Here is a 27,557-nt window from a genome sequence, read left to right as displayed (position 1 = left end):
AAGGCTGGTGTGGGGATGTGGTGGTGGGGAAAAGGAGGCTCTGGGGCAATCTCTTTTTCTGCTCTGAGTCTCTTTGCAACCTCATTGCTCAATTTCCCTGGGTTCTCCTGTAGCCCAAATTAGATAGCTGATGCATTTGACTGATAACTTTTACCCCCCACGAGTACAGCACTTCACTTAAGACCATCTCAGGGGTTCCTATCTTGTGCTTCAGAATGGATGCCTCATCCCTGGCATGCTGTGATTCCTCGGTGGGACTATGGACAGGGCAGTTTTGGCAAAAGGAGCCTTGGGTTGCCACACTGTGGCAATGGCCACACCCAGTCAGGGTGAAATGCGTCTTGTCCTGTCTAAGTGAGGCCCAGGCATATCACTTGACCCGCACTGCATGATGATCTGCTCATAGATCTGTCTCTATCACAAGACCATGAGATATTTTAGAGCCAAGGCTAGTCTCTCATTCCTAAACCCCTAGCACTTGTCAAGTGCCTGTCATGAATGTGGGTGGGAACCACGTCAATGTTCCCAAGATGAATGGAAATATTTAGACCTGCATCTTTCCACATTTCATAGAAAAAGCTATAGCACAGGGAGGAACATTCCAGTGAATATTTTCATCATGTAGGGTAATGATGGTAGCTGACCATTGTTTGGGTAATCCCTGGAGGCTGGGTAGACCAGCTGTTTTCCTGGCCAATTCTTTGTGTACAGAGGGGTTTGTGGTTTTGTGGGTGAAGTTGGTGACAAGGATTTGGAGTCCTGAGGCCTGGAGACTGAGGAGAGTGATTGCCTATTATACGGATTGTAGAACAGGACTGTGGAACAATCGGCCTAAGGGTCTGAGCCATAGTGGGCAGGAGGTCCTATAGAAAACTCCTCTCAGAGAGTAACAGCATTTGATAGCAGCACCTAAACAGCACCTAGGACTCAGCATGAGCTCAGTGAGTGCTTGGTAAATGAACTAATGGACAGAGATATCAGTTGAGCAGATCCCACTGAAACGGAGTCTCAGCATGAAGTAAGGTGGTGCTTTGAATGGCTTAGAACATAATGTAGAAAAGAGCAATCAATTCAATAAGTATATACTGGGCACCTACTATGTTCTGGCCAGTGTGCTTTGGAGTCAGATAGACTTGCTGCTTGTGGGCTGAATAAATTTGGGTAAGTTATTTAACCTCTTTCAACCCCAGTATCTTCATCTGTGAAATGAATATCATAATACCATTGTAGGTTCCCAAACCCGAGCTCCAGGCAGTGATCTGGAGCAGGCGGAGATAAGATAACTCAAAGAAAATTAGGAAGCTCCACTGACTCCCTAAAGCATCCCTTGTCACATGACATTGTCTTCTCCAGCTTTCCCCCAAGTCTGTTTGCATCCACCCCCAGACAACCAGCATTTCATTAACAAAGGAGGCAATGGGCTGACTTACCGGTGGCAGTTGTATCCCTGCTATCACTCTGCCGTCCCGGCCTTCCGCACTATCTCTGCCCCTTCCGTACGAAGTCAAAGTCAGACGTTTGAAGAAGAGCTCTTGTTGCCTAAATTTCACACTTCAGCAGGATTCTAGGCAAAAAAAAAAAAAAAAATAATGAAAATAGCCAAGATGTTCTAAAGTAGTTGGGAGAGGTCACAAAAGCAATTCGGGGAAGGCACAGTGCAAACGTGAGACCCGCATGAGTTATTCTGCTGGAAGGGAGAGGCCCACTCAGGAGGACTGGGCTCTTAGAGTTCACTTCCTTTCTTCTGAGTAGCTTCTCTTAAGATTCCTATTGGTCCTCTGTAGCACTGACTTCTGTGAAAGTAACCTGCAGAGGCTCCTTAACAAATATCCCCCTTGCAGGGGTGGGGTGAGGAGTCAACAATGTGATGTAGCTGTGCAGCTATGGAGAAAATGGAATTGACTTGGAGGATTCAGACCTTTGTTTTAAGCTCTGCACAGTGGCATGGCATAGTGTATATTTGGGAGCCTGTGCTGGACCCTTGGGCCTACTTTAGGTCAATTCCATCCATGCTTTGAAACCCAAGATGAAGATTCCACTTGGCCTCAGTTTCCTCATGTAAAAACTAGGAATGATGATATCTATCTCCCTTGGCTATCATAAAGACTAAGTGAGATGGTGATACTATTGACATTGGCAATGTTGACAATGTCATGATAACAATTATTGAGCACTTACTATGTACCAAGTGCCATGCTAAGCCTTCTGCATGTGTTTTCCCATTGACTTCTCCCAATACCACTCTAAGTGGCTGCTGCTTTATGTATTTATTTTTAAATTTTTTTGAGAGAGAAAGCATGTATATACCAGCAGGGGAGGGACAGAGGAAGAGAGAGAGAGAGTTTTTTTCTTTATTTATTTTGAGAAAGAGAACATGAGTGGGAAGGGGCAGAGAGAAGGGTAGAGAGAGAGAATCCCAAGCAGTCTCCATGCTGTCAGCATGGAGCCCAATGCAGGGCTTGAACCTACAAACCATGAGACTATGACCTTAGCCAAAACCAAAAGTCAGATGCTTAACTGACTGAGCCACCCAGGCACCCTGAGAAAGAGAGAATCCTAAGCAGGCTCCATGTTCAGCATGGAGCCTGGTGCAGGGCTCAATTTCATGACCCTAGGATCATGACCTGATCCAAAATCAGGAACTGAATGCTCAACCAACTGAGCCATCCAGGTGCCCCAGTAGGTGCTGTTTTATATCTCCAGTTAATAGAAGAGAAAACTGAGCCTCAGAAAGCTTATTAACTTTCCCAAGATCACATAGTGGGGAGAAAAGTCAAATCAAGACTCAAACTAAGTCTCTTGGATGCCAGAGGCTGTGGTCATAGCCACCCCTGCACACAGTGCCTGCTTGGGAGCAAATGGGCCGGCCTCTGTTATGGGATGTGCTTGACTGAAACCTTCGCTCTCCAACCTGCCCTGAGGGGCTCAGGCATGGTACAGCTTCATCCAGCTCTGCACAGCCCCTGGCACCCTGTAATTTCCTTCCCAACGGGCTCTTTTGTGACCCTGTGACAAGTGCTTATTTACCCCCATGCACTTCTCTGCTGTAAAGGAAAGTTCATCACTTAAGGAGGAATCATGCCAGCACTTACCACTGAATAACTCAGACAAGAAAAAAATGCTGTTTTTCTCCCATAAAGCCGCTTTCCAGTAACATTCAGCAGTAATAACAATAACATTAGCAGTAATCATAAGCAGATGAGCAAACCCAATGCATATTTGAGTTTATGCTCTCCCCTGGTGCTTTACATATAAAATCTCCTCCAGTCCTCCTAACTATCCCATGTGGTAGGTACCACTATTATATTGATAGGGCCCACAGGCCAAATCTGTCCGGATACCGGTTTTTGTAAATAAGGTTTTACTGGAATACAGCCATGCTGATTTGTCTATATATTATCTATGCTTACTTTTGTGTTATAGCAGCAGAGCTGAGTAGTTGTAATAAAGATCAACTAACCCACAAAGACCAACATATTTACAATGTGGCCCTTTACAGAAAATGTTTGCTGACCCCTGATGCCTGATATAAATTCTGAAATGGGATTAGAAAGACCAGACAGCTTTCCCAAGATGGTGGAGGAATGGAGCAGCCATGTAAAGTCAGACAGTCTAACATCAGAGACCATGCTTGCAGTCCTTTAGCTGTATTCCTTCCTGCCCTAAGCGTGGCACAATAGACATCTCTAATCATGACAGCCCCAGCCCTTAAGTCTGGATAATATTTGATGCATACAAGATGTTTAATACAATGCATCATGTAAGGTACATGATTCATATGCCGACTGGCAGCCCAGACCCTCATCAGATTGGCCCCCATCTAAGTCTTTATTCTAATTTTTTTTTCCTTTCTTTCTTCTTGAACTCTGTTCCTTCTTAACTCCTCTCCTCATTTTTCTTTACTTCCTCACCTCCACAACCTTTGCTCATTCCATTCCTCCTACCCAGAATTCTCTTCCTTTTCATATTTATCACAATCCTACCCATCTTCCAGGTTTTTGGTATCTCCTTCCATAAATCATCCTGACTGAGGAAATTCACAGGAAATTTTCTCACCTGTGCTGTATCATCACAAGCTTTTGGTCCTTTCCTCTGGCCCTCAGCACACAAAGGTGAGGGAACAATGGCATCACAGATGTGAGCTGAGGGAAAAGTAAATTCAGCTTCTGCCTTTCATCACCTGAAGATTCCAACCAACTAGATTGGGCTTGATCGTTTGTGCCCTGGAAGGAGCCTGCCAAAAGGTCTCTGCCATTCATCTGAAGCATTACAAATACTTCTTCATGTATAATAACACCCAACACTTAGTGAAGTGGTACCAATCCAGGGCTGGCTGCTTTTCATGCATCATCACCTTTAGACGTGATCCTCCTTAAATATGACCCCCAGACCTCATGGACATCTTTTAAAGACTAAAGATAGAGATGCTGTGTGAGGAGCCAAAGACTTCCTAGACCTTAGTGACCTTTGCCAAGGGCCTCCTTCCCTTCTCCAGATGCCAGTTTCTTATTTAATGGTAAAACTGAGGGGAAGTGGACTGTGTGATTTGGATTGACTCATCAGGGCATGTTATTGAAACAGGACAAACCGTTTTACATTTCAGCCATGAAAAGGGTCCCAGTATGACCCTTCAAAATATTGCATAGGCCATGAACTGAACTGGGTTAGATGCTTCTTGACAGTGAAAATAGGGAGATGAACCCTCTCTGGCTTCACACAAGAAGATTTGGTGGGACTGTAAGTACACACTCATGTTCAGGTCACTTATCTAGTCTGATCTCTGACCGTCACAGTGTCACCAGTCTTCACTTTCTGAGGCATCAGTTCATATACATATGACAGCTTCAAGTATGGGTGGGCTCAGGGGCTCAGTCTTTCTCTGACTCCCCTTTTCCATTTCCTCTGTATTGGTGTCATTTCCAGGCAGGCTCTTCATTGGGGCGGCCTCAGGCTTACAGCCTTCTGTCTTCATGGTGAGCAGACAGACTCTTTGCTAAGAGTTCCAGCAAAGCCTTGGATCTGAGTCTCAGTCACTCAGCCTGAGCCTTTATTAATCTTGTGTCTAGATGATGAAAGATACTGATGAAGAGCTAGGCCTGGGTCACATGCCCACACCTGGAGCTAGGAGGTATGGTCACCTGTGTCCCCAAGACTATGTTTAGGGCCAGTGTGATCACCAAAGTATGGAGAGAGGAACACAAGGCAGACAGAAATACTAGCTGTCCATGACAACATGCTGTTACCTGAAGTTGCAGTGATCGGTCACATACCTCCATGTCTTTGCACACACTGTGTCCAAGGGCTTGAAATGCCCCTTTCTTCACGTGCTCATTCTCTCTCCCCTCCCTCCTCCTCTCTCCAGCACTTACCTTCTACTCCCCCTTCTCCCTGTGCTCTGGGAACTCCTAAAAGCAGGCATAGCATCCCGTTTTGTTTTGCACTCCCAGTCCTGGGCACTAACCCTGGGAAATGAGAGATGCTCCCTAAAGCTTTGGCTAAAATAACAAATTGACTAATCTCAACATTCAGCCTTCTGATGTTGTTATTATTGATTTCTCATCTCCTACTGCTTTAGTTTGAAAATGAAATCATCCTCAAGCTGGACCATGAGGTGGAAGGAGGCCGAGGAGACGAGCAATACATGCAGCTGCTCGAGTCAATGTAAGTTCAGCGCCCCATGCGCGGGAGGAGCCAGGGAGGTTAGCTGGAGGCTGCAGAGCTCAGAACTCCAGGGCCTTGAGACTCCTTCCTCCCCTGGAGATCGATCTGACGGCTCCTGGTATTGGAGAAACTCCGTTTTTGAAAGAAACCTCAAATCTCTGTCTCTTGAGTGGCTGTTTCTTTGATATTGACGGAATGGGATGGATAAAAAGAAACTTTGCTTTGTTATGAAGAGAAAAACAATCCACCAAGATGTTCACTTTTGTTGTCTCTCTGCTGAGGAATAATTCTTACTAGTTTTTCCTTTTTGTTTTAATCTTAGACAGATGTTGATCATGACCAAGATATAGAGAGCACGTTCAGTGCCCAGATGCCATGCTAGATGCTGTCTGTGCACTGCCTCATTTAGTTGCATTTACTCTCTGATCCCCATTTCATAGAGCTGGCCCCTGAGGCTCATGGAAGGGTCTTGTCTGAGGAAACTATAACAATCTAGTTGGGTGGACAAGCTGAGACCCAAACCAGCTCTGCCTGACTGCAGGGCACAGGTCTGAGTGAAGCCCTGGACAGTGGTCAGCACTGCACTTGGAGTTAGGACACTTTTTTTGTTTTAACATTTAATTGAGATATAATTTATATACCATACAGTTCACTTAAAGTATACAGTTCAATAGCTTTTAGTATATTTGCAGAGCTATACAACCATAACCACAATCCATTTTAGAACATTTTCGTTACTTCCCCAAAGAAACCGTACTCTTTAGCCACCGTTCCATGCTACTTTCTGCCCCTGTGGATTTGTCTATTCTGGACATTTCATGTAAATAGGATCAGTATATGGTGCTTTGAGAACATAGCATGTTCCCAAGGTTCGTCCATGCTGTAGCAGGCATCAGCACCTCATTTCTTTTTGTTGCTGACTAATATTTCTCTGTTTAGATACACCCCATTTTGTTTATTCATTTACCTATTTTTTAAAAACATTTTTAAGGTTTATTTATTTTTTGAGAGAGAGACAGAGTGTGAATGGGCAAGGGGTAGAGAGAGAGGGAGACACAGAATCCGAAGCAGGCTCCAGGCTCTGAGGTGTCAACACTAAGCTTGACGCAGGGCTCGAACTCATGAACCATGAGATCATGACCTGAGCTGAATTCAAACGCTTAACCGACCCAGCCATCCAGGTGCCCCTATTCATTTACCTATTGATGGACATAGCATTGTTGATGCTATGAGCATTCTCATGCAAGTTTTTGTGTGGACATAATGCTTCCAATTTTCTTGGGCATTTACCTAGGAGTGGAGTTGCTGGGTCATTTGGTAACTCTACTTGGCCTTTTGGGGAACCATCAGACTGTTTTCCAAAGTACTTGGCCACTCACATTCCAACCGCTGTGTATGAAGTTTCCAGTTTCTCCACATTCTCCCCAACTCTTGTTAATATCTGCCTTACTGGCTAGAGCCATTCTAGTGACTGTGAAAGTGCTATCATTGCCATCTTGATTTGCGTTTCCTTGATGGCTAATGATGTTGAGCATTTTTTTCATGTGCATATAGGCCAATTGTATATATTTGGAGAAAGACATTGGGTTTCAACCCTGATTCCATCACTTCTATATACCATTGGGTCAATCACACATCTTTGACCTCAGTATCTCTATCTGTAAAATGGGGATAATAATCCTGTAGCTATTTTGAAGACTGAATAACTATAAAGCGTCTGGCACACAGCAGGTAAAAGCTTGCTAAATGTACTTTGTTCAGCTACCTGACTCCCAGTTTCTGTCTTCATGTCAGTGTCCGTTTCCTCCATAAGGACTTCTCCCAAGGTTTAGCACTGTGGCTCAGACATCCCAAATTTCTTTCTAATTGCACATTCTCAGATTTGTATGATTCTCTGATAGAACTCTGATTTGGGTTTCTTTTCCTAATCCTTTTTGAATATTTTAACTCCAACAACAAAAGCAAACTAAAGGCCTTGCTCCAACCCTCACAGTGCCCCTCCCTGCCTGCTCAGTAGGCAGGGCAGATTCCCAGGCAGCATCACCTCAGCAGGCCCCATCCCCCCTCCGTCACCATGCACAGCCCTCACTAAACACGGGGAACACAAACATAACTCAGTCGGAGGGAAAATCCCACTGTCTGCTCCTCGGGTGGGTATCAAGACTGACTGCCTAGGGGAAAAAGTGACATTTTGCCTGAGTCAATGTTTATTTTAAAGTTCTAAAAAGAAAACTCTAAATATTGACCATAAGGGAAACCATTTATAGTGCTGGCAATTTCCATTTTTATAAGCGGATGGGGCTCTGTGGCAGTCTTCAGATGATCAGCAGGATTTTCAAATCCTTCCTGAGTGATTATTTATAAAAGGAATCCTTAGAGGTCGAGGAAATTAAAAGCAGCTCATTATTTTTCCTTCTACGATAGAGGTGTGGATGATTTTTACAAAACTAATCAAGCCCAACCAGAGGAGTCAAGGTCCCATTAGAATGTCCAGGAGCCAGGTCCCTGCTTCTTCCTTTGAGCTTTCTGAGCCTCAGGTTCCTTATCTGCAAATTGGGGATAAAATACTATCCAGCTCTTACAGTTTTTGTTGTTGAGATTAAGCAAGAAAAGTCATGTAAAGTACTTAGCAGTTTCTGGTAACTAGTAATTGATCTAGAAATATCAGCTATTATTGTTATTGCTCTCTAGGTAGACACTGATGTACTTATTTGAAGCCATGAACATACCTGTCATTTCTCCTCCTGTCTAGTCATCTTCAGTTCCTCCAGCCCTTCTTCAGTCCTTCATTCAGGGCCTCTACTGGTGTGGAGGAACTGCTCTGGGCAGACACAGTCCTGTGGTACACGGCTTAGCAATATGATGGAGACTTTATGAATACAGCAGGGCTTCCTTTCCTGTGGCAGCAGTAGCCCTGCATTAGGGCGCAAGGCCTAGGTATGAAGTAGGGCTCAACTTCAGCCGTCATGGGCTCTTGTGCAGTGCACAAGCTATACAACCTTATACAGCATCCCATTCCTTCCTACCCTCAGAACTATCCCCAGAGCCCACTCCCATCTGTCCACATCTTTTTTTAAAATTTATTTTTATTTTTTGAGAGTGAGAGAGAGTGCACATAGCATAGGGGGAGGTGCGACCATGAGATCCAGACCTGAGCCAAAATCAAGAGTCAGATGCGTAACCTACTGAGCCACCCAGGAACCCCTGTCTATCTCTTAATGTGAAGGTCCCACATTGAATGGAGAAATTAGACGCTCCATTATGCTGTATTCCATCTGCCTGAGAATTTTTCTAGAAGTGGTAAGGGAGCTGGAAAGATGAAAGGGACAGAGAATGTTGTTCTGGGGCCAAGATCCCACCCAAACCAGTTCAGTGCCTAAAAGAGTACCTGTAATAAGAGGTACTCCATACATCATTTTTTAAAAAATATTTTTATTTATTTCTAGGAGAGAAAGAGAGAGAGACAGCGTGAGCAGGGGAGGGTCAGAGAGAGAGGGAGATACAGACTCTGAAACAGGCTCCAGGCTCTGAGCTGGCAGTCAGCACAGAGCCCGACACGGGGCTCGAACCCACGAACCGCGAGATCATGACATAGCAAAAGTCGGATGCTTAACCGACTAAGCCACCCAGGTTCCCCTCCATACATCAGTTTTAAAGGAATGAGTGAAAGCCCAGTTCCATCAGCATTGACACAGAGCTTGGGCCTGGGCTCNGGGCCGCCCCCGTGCCTCTCCCTCCTCTGTGTGAGGAATTATCCACATCACCTGGAGATGCCCAGGATCCTTTTGATTGTACCTGTCCTCCACTGTGATCCAAGGGAGAGAAGCAGCTGGGGGACCTTGGCAAGACCAATATTAGAACCCAGACTTGGGGGCTTCATGACTCCTCTCTAAATTGGTGATGTTAATAATGCCAAACTCTAGGAAATTTTGTAAGTATTAAACAAGATAACCAATAAAATGAATTTGCACAGCATTTGGAACATAGGAAATAATAAATGGGAGTATTGTATGCTATGGTTAGTCTTTACTTTTGTATCTTCTTCCCCTGCTATACTATGATTTCTTGGAAGTCAGTGTCTTAATAATTTCTGAATCCCTGATTCCTAGAAAAATATCTTTTGAGTGGATGGATGGTGGATTGTGGTAGATGGTGATAGATGGTGAATGGACAGGTGAGTTCCAAACAATCTGCCAATTCATCTCACCAATCCAACCATATGAGCAGATTTATTACCTTACACCGAAAGAATAGAGAAACTAAGAAAGTATTCTTCAAAACCCATGCTTTGCAAAGGACCAATAGCACTAGCATCATCCAAGAGCTTTTTAGAAATGCAGAATCTCAGGCCCTAGCCCAGACCTATTGAACCAGAATCTATTAACAGAATCTATTAATCAGAACCTGTTAAACCCCAGGTGATTCCCATGCACATTGAACTTTGCAAAGCACTGGACTAAACCAGTTGTTCTTAATGTTGGCTGCATATTGGAATTACCTAGAGAACTTCAAAGATAAAATACTGCTGCTTGGCCCCCACTCCCAAAGATACAAAGCCATTGATTTTTAGGGTGGTCACTGAGCTTTAGAAAATTCTCCCCTGGAGATTCTAACATGTAGCAGGGACTGAGAACCACTGGCCGGGGCTGCCCTCAGGCCGTGAGATACCTTCTGGGTCTGAGCTGTCTGGAAGGCTATGAGGAATCACACCCAAACACTGGACAAAGCGTCGCATGTTATTTACTTGGGAAATGGGGCTAACGGGACCATCCCAGAAGGCGTCAGGCACAGCTGTGATTGAGCCAGACAGGCCTAAATCACAGGGCAATTTGCATCTCTCATCGAGAGCCAGGGAACAGGTGCTTCTCCCACGGAGAAGATGAATTTGTCTGATCACACCACAGTTTGAGGTGTCGCCTCCTTGCAGCCTGGTTTGTCTTCTGGGAAGAAATGACCCTCTGAAGTCCTTGCCTTTCTCACCTTTCCCTGCTAGGAGCTCTTGGGACCTAAGCTGCCAACAGGGATATTAGCCAGAAACAAATAGTAGCCTGGGTAATGCTTGTTACTCAGGATGCCCGAGAACACACCACAGTGTTTCTCTGTGGGAAAATAGAGAAATGTTTGGCTTGATTCCCAAGGTCACCACTTACTATGAGAGTGATTTGAGGAGGTTGTTTAACCTCTCTGAGCCTTGATTCTCCCCTCTATAAAATGAGGGGAACAATTTTTATCAGTAACAATCATCATGATGATTTCTTAAGAAAAAGTGATTAGAAAAAAAATAAAAAGAAAAAAAAGAAAAAGTGATTCATACAGTGTATGGTATAAAATAAGTGATTAATAAAAAGTAGTCATTAATCAAAATTTTAACCCACTGTCTCTCCTTGCCTAGCCTGTGGGCCTCCTGAAGGTAGACATTTTTTTAATATTTCTTTTTTTATCTTTCTCTCCATCCCCCCCCCACACAAGGCCTATCATAGCGCCTAGCAACTAATAGATGCTTAAGGAATGTGACATTTTAAAAATTTTTGCTTTTAAAATTTAGAATATTAATATTATAACAAATGTAAAATTTTCAAATAATATATGCACATTTAAGTTAAAAAAAAAACCCAAATACTCTCTTCTCTATTCCCCCACCTAGACTGCTTGTCAGAAGAAATCACCATTAAGAGTTTTAAACCATCATTAAGAGTTTGGTGTTTGTCCTTCCTGACCAGATTTGGCACATTTATAAGCACACAGAAGCACATGATGCAGACACGCATTTCCGCTCACAAATGCCAAAGCCAGAATATTGATATTTAACAACTGTATTAACTTGGACAATTTAGTTGGCTTCTTTGTGCCTTAGTTTCCCTATCTACAAAAATCCCATCTCATCAGACTGATGGAAAATTAAATTAGTTAAAATTTGTGAGGCATTTGGAATAATGCCTGGGACATCATAGGTTCTATGTGAGTTGGTTAAATAAAAAGTAAATATTGTTCTGAGGCTTACTTTTCTCACCGATCTGTATATTTTATAGAGCTTTTTGTGGCAAAGCATATTGATTTCTAATACTTTATAGTGTCTTCATAGAAGTACATTTTGTAAATATGCTTTAATTTGTTAACCATTTATTTGTCTACTGATAGACATTTAAGATAGTTTCAACTATTTCACCATAGACATAATTTGTAAGTATCATAAATCTTCACATGCTTCTGGGAATAGTTCTGCAGAATAGGTTCCCCGAAGTAGAATTCTTGGGCCAGAGGGTATGTGCATTTACAATTTTGATAGATATTGTGAAAATTGCTACATAAAATGTTGTACTGATTTACTCCCAGTGTGGGCATGTACAAGTGACTTTTTCCCCACACCGTTGCCCACATTGGACATTTTTCCCCCATTCTGATGGTGGGCAAAAAAAAAAAAAAAATTTAAGTACTTGCTAAACTATATAGACAAACAAGTGTATATTGAATACATGATTGAATAAATAAGCAAAATGAGCCAACACATGAACCAGCAGAACTTGGACTCCCTGGATCATTCCCCCCCTCTGCTGACATACTCTTTGTCCTCTGGCCATGAACTCACCGCCCTGCCGTCTCTGCCTGCAGCCTGATGGAGTGTGCCGCAGAGCACCCAACTATTTTCAAGTCAGTGGAAAACTTTGTGAACCTGGTCAAAGGCCTCCTGGAGAAGCTGCTCGATTACCGGGGTGTGATGACAGACGAGAGCAAAGACAACCGCATGAGCTGCACGGTGAATCTGTTGGTATGTGGGGTCGGCCAGCTCACCCCAAGGTCCCATCAGTTCCTGAGGGCAGGCCTGGTTTGGGGTTTCGCTATGCTCTTGATAGGGAAGTAGTGCTAAGGGCTTCAGAAAGCAGAAAGAAGTGGAATTGAATCCCTGTTCTGCCATCTGCTAGCTCTGTGTCCTGAGACCAATAACTTCACCATTCCGTGTCTCAGGTCCCTCATATGTGAAATGGAAATGAGGGTTTTCTTCAGTACTTAACTCATCACATGAAAGGAAAGTGGCAGTAAAAAGTGGTTGAGAGTATGAGCTTTGGAGTTACATGGCCCCTGGGTTCTCCTATCTCTGATAATTAATAGAATAGACAAGTCAGGGAAGTTTTCTTAAGGTTTAGTTGGCTTATCTATTCCATAGAGAAAGTAATAGTACCTGTTCCTTAGGTTATTCATTCTGGGGCCATGGTTAAATGCTTCCTATCTGTTAGTTTCCTTCTCTTACAGAATGATCTAATAACCAGAATTTACAGCAATTAGTGTGGGCCAGAATAGCTAATCTCAAGTGCGGGCTCCTAACCCCTATACCGCATGACCCACCAAGGGCCAGCTCCTGAACAGTCTCCCTTTACCTGTCCTGCGATACAGTCATGAGAGGTAGTACCAGCCCCAGCACCTCACACCACCATGCCAGCCCACCCTAAAGTGGTTTAACTGAATGAAGCTGGCCAAAACACCATGTGGCATCCATCAAATCAACCCCCTGCCCCCGCCATGTTCTGTACTCCAGAAATACAAACCCTGTTCTATAGTTCTTTTGTGTGGCCTCTGTTAGCCTAAGTTGACTTCCTTTTTAATAGCCTAGATATTGCCATTGATTTTCTGAAATGCTAAGGGGAGTTAAAAAATCCTGATTACAGCAGAAACAAATTCATTGCTAATAATTCCACCAGGCCCAATTTACATAAAGAGCAGGAAGAGGGCTTTTTCCAGGAGTTTAGCAATCTCTCTATGGAGAGGCAGAAGTTAGTTGAAGAAAATGACCTTCAGCAGTCAGACTCTGACCAGGGAGAGAGCTTGGGACAGGCAGATCCACAAGCAATTACACCATGCTAGCTTTTGATGTGGTGTAAAGATGGCATCAGGAAGGAGGACAGGAGGAGGGTGTCCAAGGAGCCGAGGTCTAGGGTGGCTCTGCCACCCACTGTGTACCCTAGAACACCTGGAACATCAACCCTGCCCCTCCCGGAGCCTCAGGTGCACATGGGTACATTAGGTTAAACCAGGGTTTTCTCAAAGTATGTCTCATGGGTCAGATCATGACCTCCTGGCTCAGAACTTTTAAGGGCTCATTTATAAATGCATGAGATTAGGATCCCTAGTGGTGGAGCCCAGGACCACTAGTGGTCTAAATGATCCCCGAGCTTGAGTCAAGCTTCCTAGGTACTACCAAGTTTAAATGTTTTTGCCTGTGGAATCTCATCGTAACTCCTCATATGGCTGTACTATCAGGAATTATGGGCCGTTATTATCCCTGGAATCTGTAACTAGTCCTAAAACTCTGATTACTGCTCTTATCCTGAGAACAAGCAGCTCCATCTGAGTAATGGGTCTGAGCTTGTAAAATCAAACTGGGCTGCTGCAGTACTGACAGCCCACCTCTCAATGCAGCAAATAGCCCATCTTCACCCCTGATATGTGATGGCTGAGGTACCTCCTCTGTCCCTTTACAGTCTAGGGGTCAGGGGGGTGACTTTCAAGGCAGAATCTCCTAGAAAGGGTGTTTGATGAATTCAAGACAGTAAGTGCCATGCTCGCATCTCAGAGTGCCCAGATAGTAAAGAGCAGTCTTCCTCACATCTCCATCTCCACCCTCTATTCCTGCCGCTCTGCAAAGAAAAACACTCACCACTGTTTCTCCTCCACTACCTAGAATTTCTACAAAGATAACAATCGGGAAGAGATGTACATAAGGTAAGATTTTTGTTTTCTAAAACTCACATCTGCTATGTCATTCTGTTGCTCAGTATCCATCAATGGCTCCCCGCTGCCTTCAGGATGGAATTTAAACTTATCTTCTTGATGCTAGGTCCCTGTGTATTCTGGTTCCTATCAATCTCTCCAGATTTTACTCTTTTCATTCTCCTATAAGCAGACCCCCATGTCACTTGGAGTCCTACAACCTGCTGTGCTGTTTTGCTGTATTCACAGACCATACTTTCCTTAACCCATCTTGTGAATTGAGCTGGTGAATTGCATCTGCATTTGTTGAAGGGCTGGCATATGAAGCCCAGTTCTAGCGTTTATTCAGCATGTGGTTAGACCATTGGCCAGCCCAGTTTCAGAGGGAAAAAAATACCAAGATGCATGATACTTACTTTCTTATAAGCATTTAAAAGACATTTATACATTTATTCGAATATGTCATGAAGGAGTTTTCTTGGGGGGTGGGGAGGGACATTAGCCAGGAGCCAAGAACTCCCTTGTCAGTTTTTCTCAGAGTCTCATATTTTTTTCCAAAGCTTTTGTATTGTTATTTTTACTCTTTACAAAAATAATGCGTACTTCCTATCAAAACAACAGCAACAAAAAACTCATAAAATATAGACAAAAACAAAAAAATGAAATAAACTCATAATCCATACATTTTCTCAGACCTTTTATATGTATATTTAGATGGAATTCTATGCCTGCTTATTTTTTACAAAAATGAGGTTGTGTTGCTCATAACTTATTCTTTGCTTGACAAGAATTCCATGTCAACAGATGCATTTCAACATCATTTTTAATGAAACTATAATATTTTCTTTCCAGAACATACCATAATTTATATAGCCAATCCCATATTGTTGAACATTTAGGTTGTTTCCAACTTTTTTCTATCATAAATAGCACAACGACAAAATTCTTGGACATATATCTTATGTGTCCAAGATATAGCTTGCTCATATCCTTTGGGACAAGAGCCACAGAGAGAAATTGGCCAGAAGGTTAAGAAGTGTTTTCAAGTCTTTTGACCCATTCCGTCAAATGCCAGAGACTCCAAGTCTGAACCTACTCTGCTATTATTGCAGATATTTTTAGGTACTTACTTTAGCATTATTCCAGGAATAGGAGCTATCATTTGGATAAAAGATAATTCCATAGGCTGTCCTAAGCTTAGATAGTATTTATAACATCACTAGACATGACTTATTATAGTAGTGCAAAGCTTTGAAGTCCAAGGGCCTGGGGTCTTCACCTTGGATAAGATCACTCAGTCTCTTTGGGTTGAAGTTTCCCTTTATAGAATGTTTCCATTCTACCTTCTGTTTTGAGGATTAAATGAGATGCTATAGGTAAGGTGTCTAGCACATGGATCCATCCTTCCAACCTCTTTTCTCTCCTTCCCATTTTAGCAACACAGATGGTAAGCCCCAGATATCCATAAGCTCTAGAGATTTGAGTTCTGTTGTAATCTAGGAAAACCACATTTGCCTAAATCAAACAATGTAACAGGATATAGTCTGAAAACCCGTTCTGTTTGGCAGGCATCGTATTTAAAAACGTTTTTAATTGGTTGCCAAAATTTGGAGATCTAGAGATTTTACATAAAAATAAAAATTTCCTGGGGTGCCTGGGTGGCTCAGTCAGTTGAGTGTCCAACTCTTGATCTTGGCTCAGGTCATGATCTCATGGTTTGGGAGACTGAGCTCCACATTGAGCTCTGCACTGGCAGTGTGGAGCCTACTTAAGATTCTCTCTCTACCTCTCTCGCTTGACCCTCCCTCTTAAAATAAATAAGCTTAAAAAAATAAAATAAATACAATAAAATAAGTTTCCCTCTTCTGAAAAACTCAGAAGGTATGGCAACACTGGGCCCTCCTCCTGTCCTGAAAAATCTGGGGTACTCTAGTCATGACATTGTCACTATCCCCGCCTTGAACTTCATCCTGCCTACCTTATTCAAGCCGCGCATCTGGCCCATGTAGGTACTTGGGTTTGAATCCCTTGTCAGGCCCATTAGGGTGTTTTCCTTTGGGCTCTGCAGGAGATCACCAAACTCTTAGGTTGACGAAGGAGAGTAGAGGGTGGTTGGCCAGTCAAGGAAATGACAGTAGCAGGAAATCTGTCCTCTGGCTGCTCTGAGGGTTTTGGATGCAGCCATTGAGGAACCTATGGGATGAAGGATGGGCAGGAAGAGATAAAGTAGGATTCATCCATGCACACAGGGGTTTCTGAAGGTAGACTACAAGCTCAACACTTGCAGCATGCAAGTTACATGTAATTTCAGGGGCTCCTGGGTGGCTTAGTCGGTTAGGCGTCCGACTTTCGCTTAGGTCATGATCTCGCAGTTCGTGGGTTCGAGCCCCGCATCGGGCTCTGTGCTGACTGCCAGCTCAGAGCCTGGAGCCTGTTTCAGTCTGTGACTCCCTCTCTCTCTGACCCTCCCCTGCTCACGCTGTCTCTCTCTCTCTCTCTCTTAGAAAAAAAAAATTAAAAAAAAGTTACATGTAATTTCACTGATAACTGATTGATGAGAAAAAAGGTAAGGAGGGAGGAGAGTGGAATGGCCATGACTATAGAGGCAGAAATTGCTGATGGTTAAACCTGGTTCTACCTATTTCTTGCTCTGTCTACTTTAATACAAATCTCAGTTTTCTTGTCTATAAAAGGATGATTGGGAGGATGAATTGATTTAATAGCTGAAATACCCATTTGTTGGATGAATGAATAAGCAAATCTTTCTACCTGGGATCTTCATCCCTCATTCATCCCCTTTTAGATCCTAGCTCTACTGCCATGCTATAGAAACTTCTCTAGAAATCCCTTCTCTAATCCCTTCCCTCCCTAAATGAATCTTGTTCTCATAGTACCACAGACCTGTCTTCCCAACATAGATCACAACTGTATTTTTACAATGCAGTCACCCCAGGATTCAGATCTTGAACCTCACATTGTAAAGGGAGAGAAGGTAGGAATGTGGTTTTGGTTGAATAATATATTCTCCTTACTGACAGCTCAAGGTCTCCACATGAATATCTAATCTTGAAACCCTGATCCACTTCCTTCTCTTACCAGAAAATGCACTTCTTTCCTACCAAGAGACCACTGAAGAGCTGTCCTTTATAGTACTGTGGCTTGTTCATTCTCCTGGAATGGTACAATGTTCAAAGCATGAGCTCTGGAGACAATTAGCCTGGGATCATGTTGCAGCTCTTCTGATTATTAGCACAAGATTTGTGATGAGTTATTCAACTCACCTTCCTTATTTGTCACATTGCATTGGCTAGATTCTTCAGTATCAATTTGAATACTGGCTGGGATGATACTTCACACTTCTCCAAGTCATACTTTTCTCATCTGGAAATGGGAATTCTCAGTGAACCCATCTCATAGGGTTGCCATGAGGATTAAATGATCTAAGGCATTCAAAATACTTAGCATGGTACCTGTCACACACTAAGTGTCCCATAAACACTAAAGGCTCCTGTTATCACCCATGCAGGAGGGGCTGGTTATCAGTGATGGAGGACTCCTCTGTGATCCCAAGAGGCTCATAGTTGTTCTGTCTGACTCTTACTTGGCCCTATCTCCTGCCTCCTTATCACAGAACCTGGTAACCTAACATATTTCTCCAAACAGGTACCTGTACAAGCTCCGTGATCTTCACCTAGATTGTGACAATTACACAGAGGCTGCCTACACACTCCTTCTCCACACTTGGCTTCTCAAGGTACTGTCCTTCCAGTGAAGGTTATTTATGCTAGGATCTCTGTGTGGTCCTCACAGCAAGTTAAAGAGTTAAGGGTTGGGGGAAGGAGGAAGAGAGACAGAGGAAAGGAAGGGAAGGGAAGGGAAGGGAAGGGAAGGGATGAAAAGAAAAGAGAAGAGAAGAGAAGAAGAGAAAAGAAAAGAAAAGAAAAGAAAAGAAAAGAAAAGAAAAAAGAAAAGAAAAGGAGAAAAAGGAAAGGAAAAAGAATTAGCCAAATAAATTTTGTTTTGCTATGTCCCCAAACTTTTGACCTGGCCACTTACTGTTCTGCACTACTTTGCCTGGTCACATAAGGTCTCAAGTGACTTTCACATTTAGCAACAACAATAACTCCCCTCCCCGAGACATGTTTTACAGTTTTATATAATATTCAAACATCACCTATAAATCATCAGCATGCCCAGTGAGCTGTTTTCCTTCTCTTGAAAATAGTGCTATAGCTGGACAACGTTCTGAATGATTTCCTTTGGGTTTTTGAAATGCTGGGCTCATGACTTATAGGGGTTCAAAGAAAATCCCCACAAACCACACACATGAGCCAGTAGAGAGTCAAAAAGACACAACTGGCAAAAATTAAGAGGCACTTCCAAATGGAAACCACAGACCATCCTCTGGCTGACGGACCACTCACGCCTAGGGTGGCAGGCAGGCTAACAGAGGTGTTTGCACAGCTTCCTCCCGCTCCTCATTAGTAGAGATGACTCCTCCCTTTGGCTGCCTCTCAGCCCCAGGTGACTTCGTGTGTCTCTTGTCTTCAGTGGTCAGATGAGCAGTGCGCATCGCAGGTCATGCAGACAGGCCAGCAGCACCCCCAGACTCACCGACAGCTGAAGGAGACGCTCTATGAGACCATCATAGGCTACTTTGACAAAGGAAAGGTAATCTATCCTTGTCCTCCCTCTCTCTGTGGGGACCTTGGCCATGGGGAAGGGTAGTTCCTTCCCATACTCTGCACCCCATCCGTCTGGTCAGCTCTCTCTCCCAATTCTGAGTCTGGTCACTTTGCTCCACCTTCTCACCACCTCCATTCAAGGCCTCTTCATTGTTCACCTGGATACTCAATGGGTTCTAAGCAGTCTGCCTGTTCCCTCTATTGTCTCCAACAGATCATCCTTTATACACGATATGGTTCCCCCATTCCACCAGAATGATTACACAAGTCTTCCCATGACCTGTGAGGCCTCACATGAGCTGTCTTCTGACTGCTTCTCTTGTCTCAGTCCTGCTAGCTCCCGCTTGCCCACACGCCATATGCCAAACTCTTTTCCACATCAGGGAGTTTGCACTTGCTTCTCCCATCTTAGAGCATGTTTCCTCTGTAGCTTTCCATGGAAGACTCCTTCTTCAGACTTCAGAGCTTTGTTCAGATGTCGTGTCCTCAAGGACACCTTCCCTGACCAACCTAGACAAAACAGACTCCTGCCCTGAGTCACCTTTATTGCCTCCTCAAAGCACTTGTCACTATCAGACATTACCTTGTTCATTTTGTTCTTACATTCATTGTTTGGCTTCCCATTCTAGAATACCGTGAACACAGAGACATGTCCACTGCTGAATGTCCAGTGGCTAGCACAGAGCCTGACATGCAGGGACAAATAAATATATGTTGAGTAAGTGAATGAATTACATGAATGAATGACACTGTGATGCCAGCATTGATCTTTAAACAAGAAGGGCACAATGTTTGGTTGGGAGAAGATTAGCCAGACCAACTGATGCTTATCCTCCAGTCTCCTGTGGACCTTCAAGAAGCACCAACTTAAATGCAACCATTCATCCTGTAGGAGGTGTGGCATGTGGGCTAGGTCCTTAGGCTCTGGAGCCAGCCTGGTTTCAAACCTTGCTCCTCTATCACCTATAGTTCCCTTGACCTCTTAGAGACTCCAGTTCCCATCCAAAATAACGATACTAATGGTACCTACTTCCTAGTTGTATTTTGAAAATGATGTAAGAAAATGCATGTAGAACACCTCACATAGGATCTGGTACATAGTGATATCTTCTTAAATTTTAACTATCATCCTTATCCTACTCTGCCTTCAAGGCCCCAATTGATTGGCCACTTCCTCCATCAAAACCTTTCGTGAGCCCTCCAGCTCACCTGCGGCTTTGCCTCTCCTTTGAATTACAAGACCTCTTACTGTTCATCTGGACATAATTTAATGGACTTAATTTTGGTCTGTTCTGTCGCTGCAGTTCATTGTATCTGCCTTAGCCTGATCTCCCCATCTTCCCTGGAAAGACAAAATGAAGTAATGTCTGTGGAAGGGCTTATAAATTCCCAGGCATTGAGCAGTTGGAGACCACTGTTTTCATGATTTACAATTATAAGCCTCTTGAGGGCAGTGAGCCTGCCCTGCCAGCATCGAGTCAGAGCTTACTATTTGTTCACAGCTGATTCAGTCCATCATAGTGTGAAAGCCCCAAAAGGACATGTTGAGCTGTGTCCTCTGCAATGTATCCAATTCAACTCACCTTATGCTGAGCAGAGAGGAAAAAGACACTATCCCTCATCTCAAGGAGCTTATCATCTAGTTGGCAAAATAGCCAAACCAATCATGATCTTCTTTGCATATTACCCTTTGGTGTTGTGCCATAATGGGGAATGAGGGAGAGAAAGGTAGTACCAAGGTACTTTGAGAGCAGAGAGGAGAGACCAAATGGGTACAGCTCATTTCGACAGCCACTGATGTGGAAGCTTCCAGAATGAAGCCCAGACTCTTTAGCATCCCTTTAACCTCCTTTCCCCATACTTTCCTCATGGAGATTTATTGTTCCAGACAAACACAATAGCTTTCTACTTCATTAAGTCCATCTGTCAATACTAGGTGGACTCCTCTACATCCCTCAAAACCCAATTCTTGCATCTATTTATGTGTATGCTTTACCCACTTACATTTCATGAAACAAGAGACTGTGTCTTGTCCATATTTATGTCCATTCCATCACTGTATACACACCATGCCTAGAAGCCAGCCAGTTCTCAATAATTAATGTATGAGATACAGAGGGATCAGTGACTATCAGAGGTCCCAGTGACCATACAGGCAGACTCCTGGGGAAATCCTAGGTATCTGGCTCAGTCTCTGGCCCGTTAGTGGTCTCTTAACACATCGATGAGAGCACTTCTGGCATGTTATGATGCAAAGTTGGCAAAGACCTCCGCATGAGCCAAACAGTCCCCTGACCCAGCCCAGGGACTTTACCACCGTCTTCTTGTTCAGGCTGAAAGAGAAAGGAAGCCCAGCCCAGCCTGGCCTGTAGACTGGTTCTTCCTGGCACATAAAACATTTTTATGCTGCTCACTAAGTTGTCCACGGGTTTACAGCCGTGGCTCCTCCACTCGGCACTTGCTTTTATTTATTTTTATGCTTGGATGCAGAGAGAGCATTTTTGCTACACAGCACACACTACATTTTGGCAATCTCCCCTCTCCTTCCCCACCTCCCCTAGCTTCTCCATTTAGATGCATTTTCCATTTTAAACTGAATATGAAATGCGATGGGTGTCCCTTGAGATTGCCAGATCTCCAGCCTACTCCGCATCTCCCGCCTCCCTGCAGAGGCTCCCGACCCCCTTCAGTCTAAGATGGAAGGATAATCTATCAGATTCAGTCTAAGAGCAGAGGAAAAGGGTTTGCTTTTTCAGATTTTTTTCCAAATGGAAAAGACCTATTTACAGAAAGTTCTAATCACTGTTTTTATACTCAGCTCCACCTCTACCTCTATGCAGCCCCCTCCCCAGTCATACACTCCAAATAACCCCATTAAGAAGTGACAAGTATAAGATTTCATCACACAAGATGATTAAGTTCTAGAGACATGCTGTACAACATTAGGTCTATAGCTGACAATTCTCAGGTCACACCCAGGTGTGCATTCTAGCCCAGCTTTTGGTTAGGCATGTGACCTGGGACAATGTCTCTGCCTGTCTGAACCTCTGTTTCTCACCTGGGAAATGCAGCTGTTACTAGTCACCTCCCAGAGTGATTGTGGAGACCCAGGCAGCATGCAGATAAAGCATTTAGCCTTGTCTCTGGCTGCTCAATTATTTGTCCCAAAACTAGAGTAAGGTGTGGAGGAAGGGTCATGCTCCCTGGTAAGTACTGGCTTGCTGTGGGTGGGGCTGGGGCTGGGCTGGAGTGAGCTCTGCAGTATAGTCCCAGGAGTCAAACTGCCTTGAGTCCCTTCCTCAGCAAGGGTTCTGCAAGCTTGGAGGTATCTCCTAACCTTTGTGTCCATGACCTTCCTATAGATGTGGGAAGAGGCCATCAGTCTGTGCAAGGAGCTGGCGGAACAGTACGAGATGGAGATCTTTGACTATGAGCTCCTGAGCCAGAACCTGGTAAGGCTGGGTGCCCAGGGCCTCAGCTCCCCAGAGATGCTGGGGACAGGAAGCAGGAGGCCAGGTGGGGGCAGGACACCAGAAAAAGAGTGGACATAGGGCCTGAGCTGAGCAAGCCTGTGCTGAAAGCCTTCCTTCCAGTTGGGAATATTTCCAGAGGAAGGTATTCTGGGAAAACTCATTAGCAACAGTTTCCCGGATGGAGTGGTAAGTACCTGCTTGGCACTGGGGCTGCTGCTGCTGTTGCACACCCAATAAACACTGTGCTACATTTGCAGTAAAACCCCCACATATCACTAAGCCAATTAAATAAAAACGCAAATTTGTGCTTTCTGATTAACAGATAAATCACATTAAAATGCTCCCCATATGGCCATTCCCCATTAGCTCCTCGGTGCTTGTGATTTGGTGGGGGTAAGTGGAGAGTAGGGGGAGCCAGCCGAGCCTGCTTGTGCTGCAGATGCCAGGGCTTGGCGGGGAGGTGGCCGTTGCAGAGAAGACGCAGAACATTGGGGCTGTACACCTCCCACACTTGTACACCTCCCACATAGTCCCCACCCCCCGGCCTCAGAGCCAGGACCCCAGTGCCCAGTGGGAGCCTATTTTGACAGGCCAGTCCAGCTGTGTCCAGAGAACTCTAAAATAAGAGTCGGAATATGGAGAGGTGATTTATCGTTTCTTTGATGGGTACTGAATGTATTGTTAAAAGCAGCTGAGCTGTTAGCTGTTTGTACCGTGTGTAAGATATGATGCAAACACACATATGTAGTCACACCAAGAAACATTTATGTCTACCCTACACATACATCTATATAGATCCTTGCAAACATGGGGGCACACACACTTTCTGTGTGCTTGCACAGAGTACACACTCATGCACACACATATAGTACACATTCATGCACATGCTGATGTACATGCACGCCCATACTCCAAGTCCACATTGCACAGGCTTGTTTCCATGCACACTTATCTCTCATATTGTATCAATTTATGATCCCATCAGTCTGAGATGCAGCACTGTTTTGTATGTGCCTTGTCATGATTTTTATCTGGCTAATAGCAATTCTAAGATGCTATCAGATGTAGAGTAAGATGTAAACTGTTTTCAGAGATGTTAAAATTTGAAGAACACACACCTCTTAGAATTGATGAAATATATTAAGGGTACATACACAGGAAGACATCTATATCTGGAGATACTTATGCATCCATGGACCGTCCCCCTGCCAACAAACACATGCCTTGTGTTCATGGAGCAGGAACAGAGTGGTGAGGTGGGGGCTCTGGACAGCTGGACAGACTCAGCTCCATACTTGCTAGCTGCACTATAAGACACCATTTCTTTATCTGCAAAACAGAGATATGAAACTTGTGGGTTGTTAAGAGGATGATGTGAGGAAATGAAATGGGCAGGTAGAGTAATTAACGTGGAACCTGGTATAGGGTAAATACAGCCATTGCTATTGAGACTATAGAAATACCCACAGAAACTCAACTATGTGCTGTGGGCATCTTGGTTTTGGTATAATGATCATCTCTCAGGAGTGGCCTCTGTGAGTTGAATGTGCCTTTGATACATAACTAAGTTGTTACAAGCTGTGCGTTTTCTCCTTCCAGATCCAGCAGGCAAAATTCTATGAAAACATCATGAAAATCCTCAGGCCCAAGCCAGATTACTTTGCTGTTGGATACTACGGCCAGGGATTTCCCTCCTTTCTGCGGGTGAGTTTGTGGGTGACTGAGACCCAGGCTAGGGGCCCGGATAGCTAGGTACTTAACACCTTCTTCTGCGTTTAGTCTGTAGTAATAACACACATTATGCAGCTTCTGAAAAATTCTACCATACATCTGAGAGAATGATAGTGAAAAAGGCCAATAACAACTGACCATTATTATGAAGAGTGCTCCTTGATCTCATGTCTTGAAAGGGTCTTAGGTACCCTCAGGGGTCTCTGGAGCATACTTAACTTTTTTAAACAATTTTTGTTTTATTCTATATTTGAGAGACAGAACATGAGCAGGGAAGGGGCAGAGAGATGGAGACAGAATCTGAAGCAGGCTCCAGGCTCTGAGCTGTCAGTACAGAGCCCGATGAGGGGTTTGAACCCATGAACTGTGAGATCATGACCTGAGCTGAAGTTGTACGCTTAACTGACTGAGCCATCCAGGCGCCCCTCTGGAGCATACTTTCTGAAGTAATGCTCTTGCGGATTATTCACTGATCATGTAGAGAGTTGGATTAGGTCAGCTATAGGCTTCCTTCCCATGGGACTCCCTTCAGCGAGCCTGTGTTCAATTCTAAGATCAGGGAGATACAAAAGAAACAGCAACTCCGATCTCTGACCTTACTTGATTTGCAGGCTAGTTGAGGAGATAAGTCTCTCATGTTACCAGGCAGTGTGCAAGTCAGAGTGGACTCACAAGAGTAAGCGCCACAGGCTGCAGAGGAGGTAGAGAGTGAGGGTTTCCTCACTGGAGTAGAGGTGGCTTCCCAAACCTGATTGTACATCAGAACTTGTTAAAAATTCATATTTCTGGGTCCTACTCCCATAGATTCCATTTCAGTAGGTCTGGAGCAAAGCCTAGGGATCTGAACTTCTAGAACTTTCCTAGGCCCATCTGATAATGACCCAGATTTGGAAGCAATGACATGCAGAGGTGACAGACGTGGGTTTGGACTGAAGAACTTCTGGGCCACTAGAGGTGGCACAGATGGTAGATATGGTCTAGAACAAGGTTTCTCAACCTCGGCTCTACTGACATTTAAAAAAAAATTTTTTTAATGTTTTATTTTTTTCTGAGAAAGAGAGAGACAGCATGAGCAGAGGAGGGTCAGAGAGAGAGAGAGGGAGACAGAATCCGAAGCAGGCTCCAGGCTCTGAGCTAGCTGTCAGCACAGAGCCCAATGCGGGGCTCAAACCCACGAACTGTGAGATCATGACCTGAGCCAAAGTCAGATGCTCAACCGACTGAACCACCCAGGTGCCCCTCTACTGACATTTTAGACCAGGTTATTCTTCATTAAGGGGGCTGTCCTGTGCATTGAAGAGCATTTAGTAGCATCCTGGGCCTCTGCTCACTGGGTTCCAATAGCTCCCCCTCCCCAAGTTGTGACAACCAAAAATATTTCCAGACATGGCCAGTATCCTTTAGGAGGCAAAATCACCTCCTATTTGAAAACTACTGATCTAGAGAAGGCTAACATAGTCAAAGAAGGATAAAGAGTGTGTTTCATGGACCTAGAGGCAGGAGCCATGTGATGAAGGACCCGAATGCTGGTACCTTCCATCCTGCAGGCCTAGCCTACATGGCTCATTAAAGGCAGGAGGGACCCTTTGTGGTCATGCAAACAGAAGAGCAGGTAGAACATATTGAAAGCTGAGTGGGGAATAGTTCTGAAAGTTATACATAGGATAGTTTGAAAAAGTTCTCAGCATCCACAATCCCCTCTCCTTTCAGAATCAATCTTTTTAAAGAAGTGGTATGCCTAGCTAGGTCAGTGAGCTGAGCTTCTCTTTGTGGTGGGGAAGCAGAAAGGAGAGAGCTCTCTAGTGGGCCACCAGAGCTGGGTGCTCATGTCACAAGCCCCCCAGCTCTGCTTGCACCATGTTCTCCAAGCCCAGGCCCTAAGATCTCCGTTGGGTGTCATTTCTCTGCAGAACAAAGTGTTCATCTACCGAGGGAAGGAGTATGAGCGAAGAGAAGATTTCCAGATGCAGCTGATGAGCCAGTTCCCCAACGCAGAGAAGATGAACACAACCTCTGCCCCTGGGGATGACGTGAAGAATGCCCCAGGCCAGTGTATCCTTGGAGAATGGCCCGGCCAGGGGCCAGGCAAAGGCCTACAGAGTCCCCACCTTAGAGCTTAGAGCTGCTGCCAGAGTCATTGCAGTGGTGCCAATGCCAGTGACTAGTATGGGATGCAGTGAATCCATCTCAGGAAATTCTAAATGCTGCGATCATTGATTAATTCACTCATTCATTCATCTTTATAGTGAATACTATTGAACCCTGGCCCTGTGCTGATCATTGTACAAGTCGCTGAGGATCACACTCACAAAGCCCTACCTTCAGGAAGCTTGTGGTCTAGCAAGTAAAAGAGACACTGAACAACTAATTGCACCATTAAATATATATTTATGGAAATGGGATTAATGCCAAGAGGAACCCATGCAGGATGCTGTGATTGGGGGGGGCGGAGAAGGCTTCCTTGAGGAAGGTAATGCTTAAGGTTAGCAACAAGCCAAAGGTTAGCAGGAGGTGGGGAGAATGGCCCAGACAGAGGGAAGCACCATCAGGCTCACAGGCCTTGAGTGGGAAGAAGTGCATTGGGTTGCAAGGACTATAATGGCACCGTATTGCTCTTACAATAAGATCAAAACTGAGCAAGGCCAGGAGGTTGTTCACCATCTGACCCCTGCCTCCCTCCCCAGGATTCTTCCCTTTCTCATGCCCCTCTGGCTACACTGGCCTTGTTTCTGTTGTCTAAACACATCCTAGCTGGTTCCCTCTGGGCCTCTGCATCTTCTGTTCCCTCTTCTTGCCATGCCCATCCCCCAGCTCCTTTCTTACCCATTGGATCTCAACTTGGTGTCACTTCCTGGAAGAGCCTTTCCTGGTCCCTCATCTAAAGCAGCCTTTTCTGAACTCTTCATGAGCCTCTTATCTCAAACCCTACCTGTTCTCTTTAGAGAACTGATCTCAATCTGTTATCTTTTGTGCGTTTTAAAGGTCCACATAAGCTCTGGGAGGGCAGAGACCTGCACTGCCTTGTTTGCTGTAGTAACTCCCCCCATCTCCCCTGGTGCCCAGCATAAAGACAAAAAAACAAAAAACAAACAAACAAAAAAAAAACAAACAAAAAACAAAAAAACAAAAAAACAAACTTGTTTATTAACAGAAAGGGAAACAAGAGAGAAAGAAAAGAGAGATAGACAAAGAGAGGAAAGAAGGGGGGAAGGACACAGGGAGGGAGGCAGCTCACTGGCGTCCACAGAGGAGGGCACAGGTCATCCGAGATGATGCCAGTGAAGTGTTAATAGGGCCAGGAGCT

The 27,557-nt window shown here is 44.4% G+C and overlaps 1 protein-coding gene across 1 annotated transcript in view; it reads left to right on the top strand.

Annotated features, from left to right (window-relative positions):
• The window catches only part of DOCK2 (dedicator of cytokinesis 2), a 415,343-nt gene that overhangs the window by 360,559 nt on the left and 27,227 nt on the right, over nt 1-27,557 (top strand). Inside the window, exons 34-41 of the mRNA XM_077757359.1 lie at nt 5,576-5,661; nt 12,271-12,427; nt 14,336-14,376; nt 18,028-18,118; nt 18,916-19,035; nt 22,412-22,501; nt 24,122-24,226; nt 26,164-26,305. Coding sequence (XP_077613485.1) covers nt 5,576-5,661; nt 12,271-12,427; nt 14,336-14,376; nt 18,028-18,118; nt 18,916-19,035; nt 22,412-22,501; nt 24,122-24,226; nt 26,164-26,305 — 832 coding nt within the window. The remainder of the gene's footprint in view (nt 1-5,575; nt 5,662-12,270; nt 12,428-14,335; nt 14,377-18,027; nt 18,119-18,915; nt 19,036-22,411; nt 22,502-24,121; nt 24,227-26,163; nt 26,306-27,557) is intronic.

Source organism: Crocuta crocuta, unplaced genomic scaffold, assembly GCF_008692635.1.
Source record: "Crocuta crocuta isolate KB4526 unplaced genomic scaffold, BGI_CrCroc_1.0 scaffold131, whole genome shotgun sequence".
NCBI classification, from domain to species: Eukaryota; Metazoa; Chordata; class Mammalia; order Carnivora; family Hyaenidae; genus Crocuta; species Crocuta crocuta.
The sequence above is the reverse complement of the archived record's forward strand: the minus strand, read 5'-3'. Positions and strand labels throughout refer to the sequence as shown.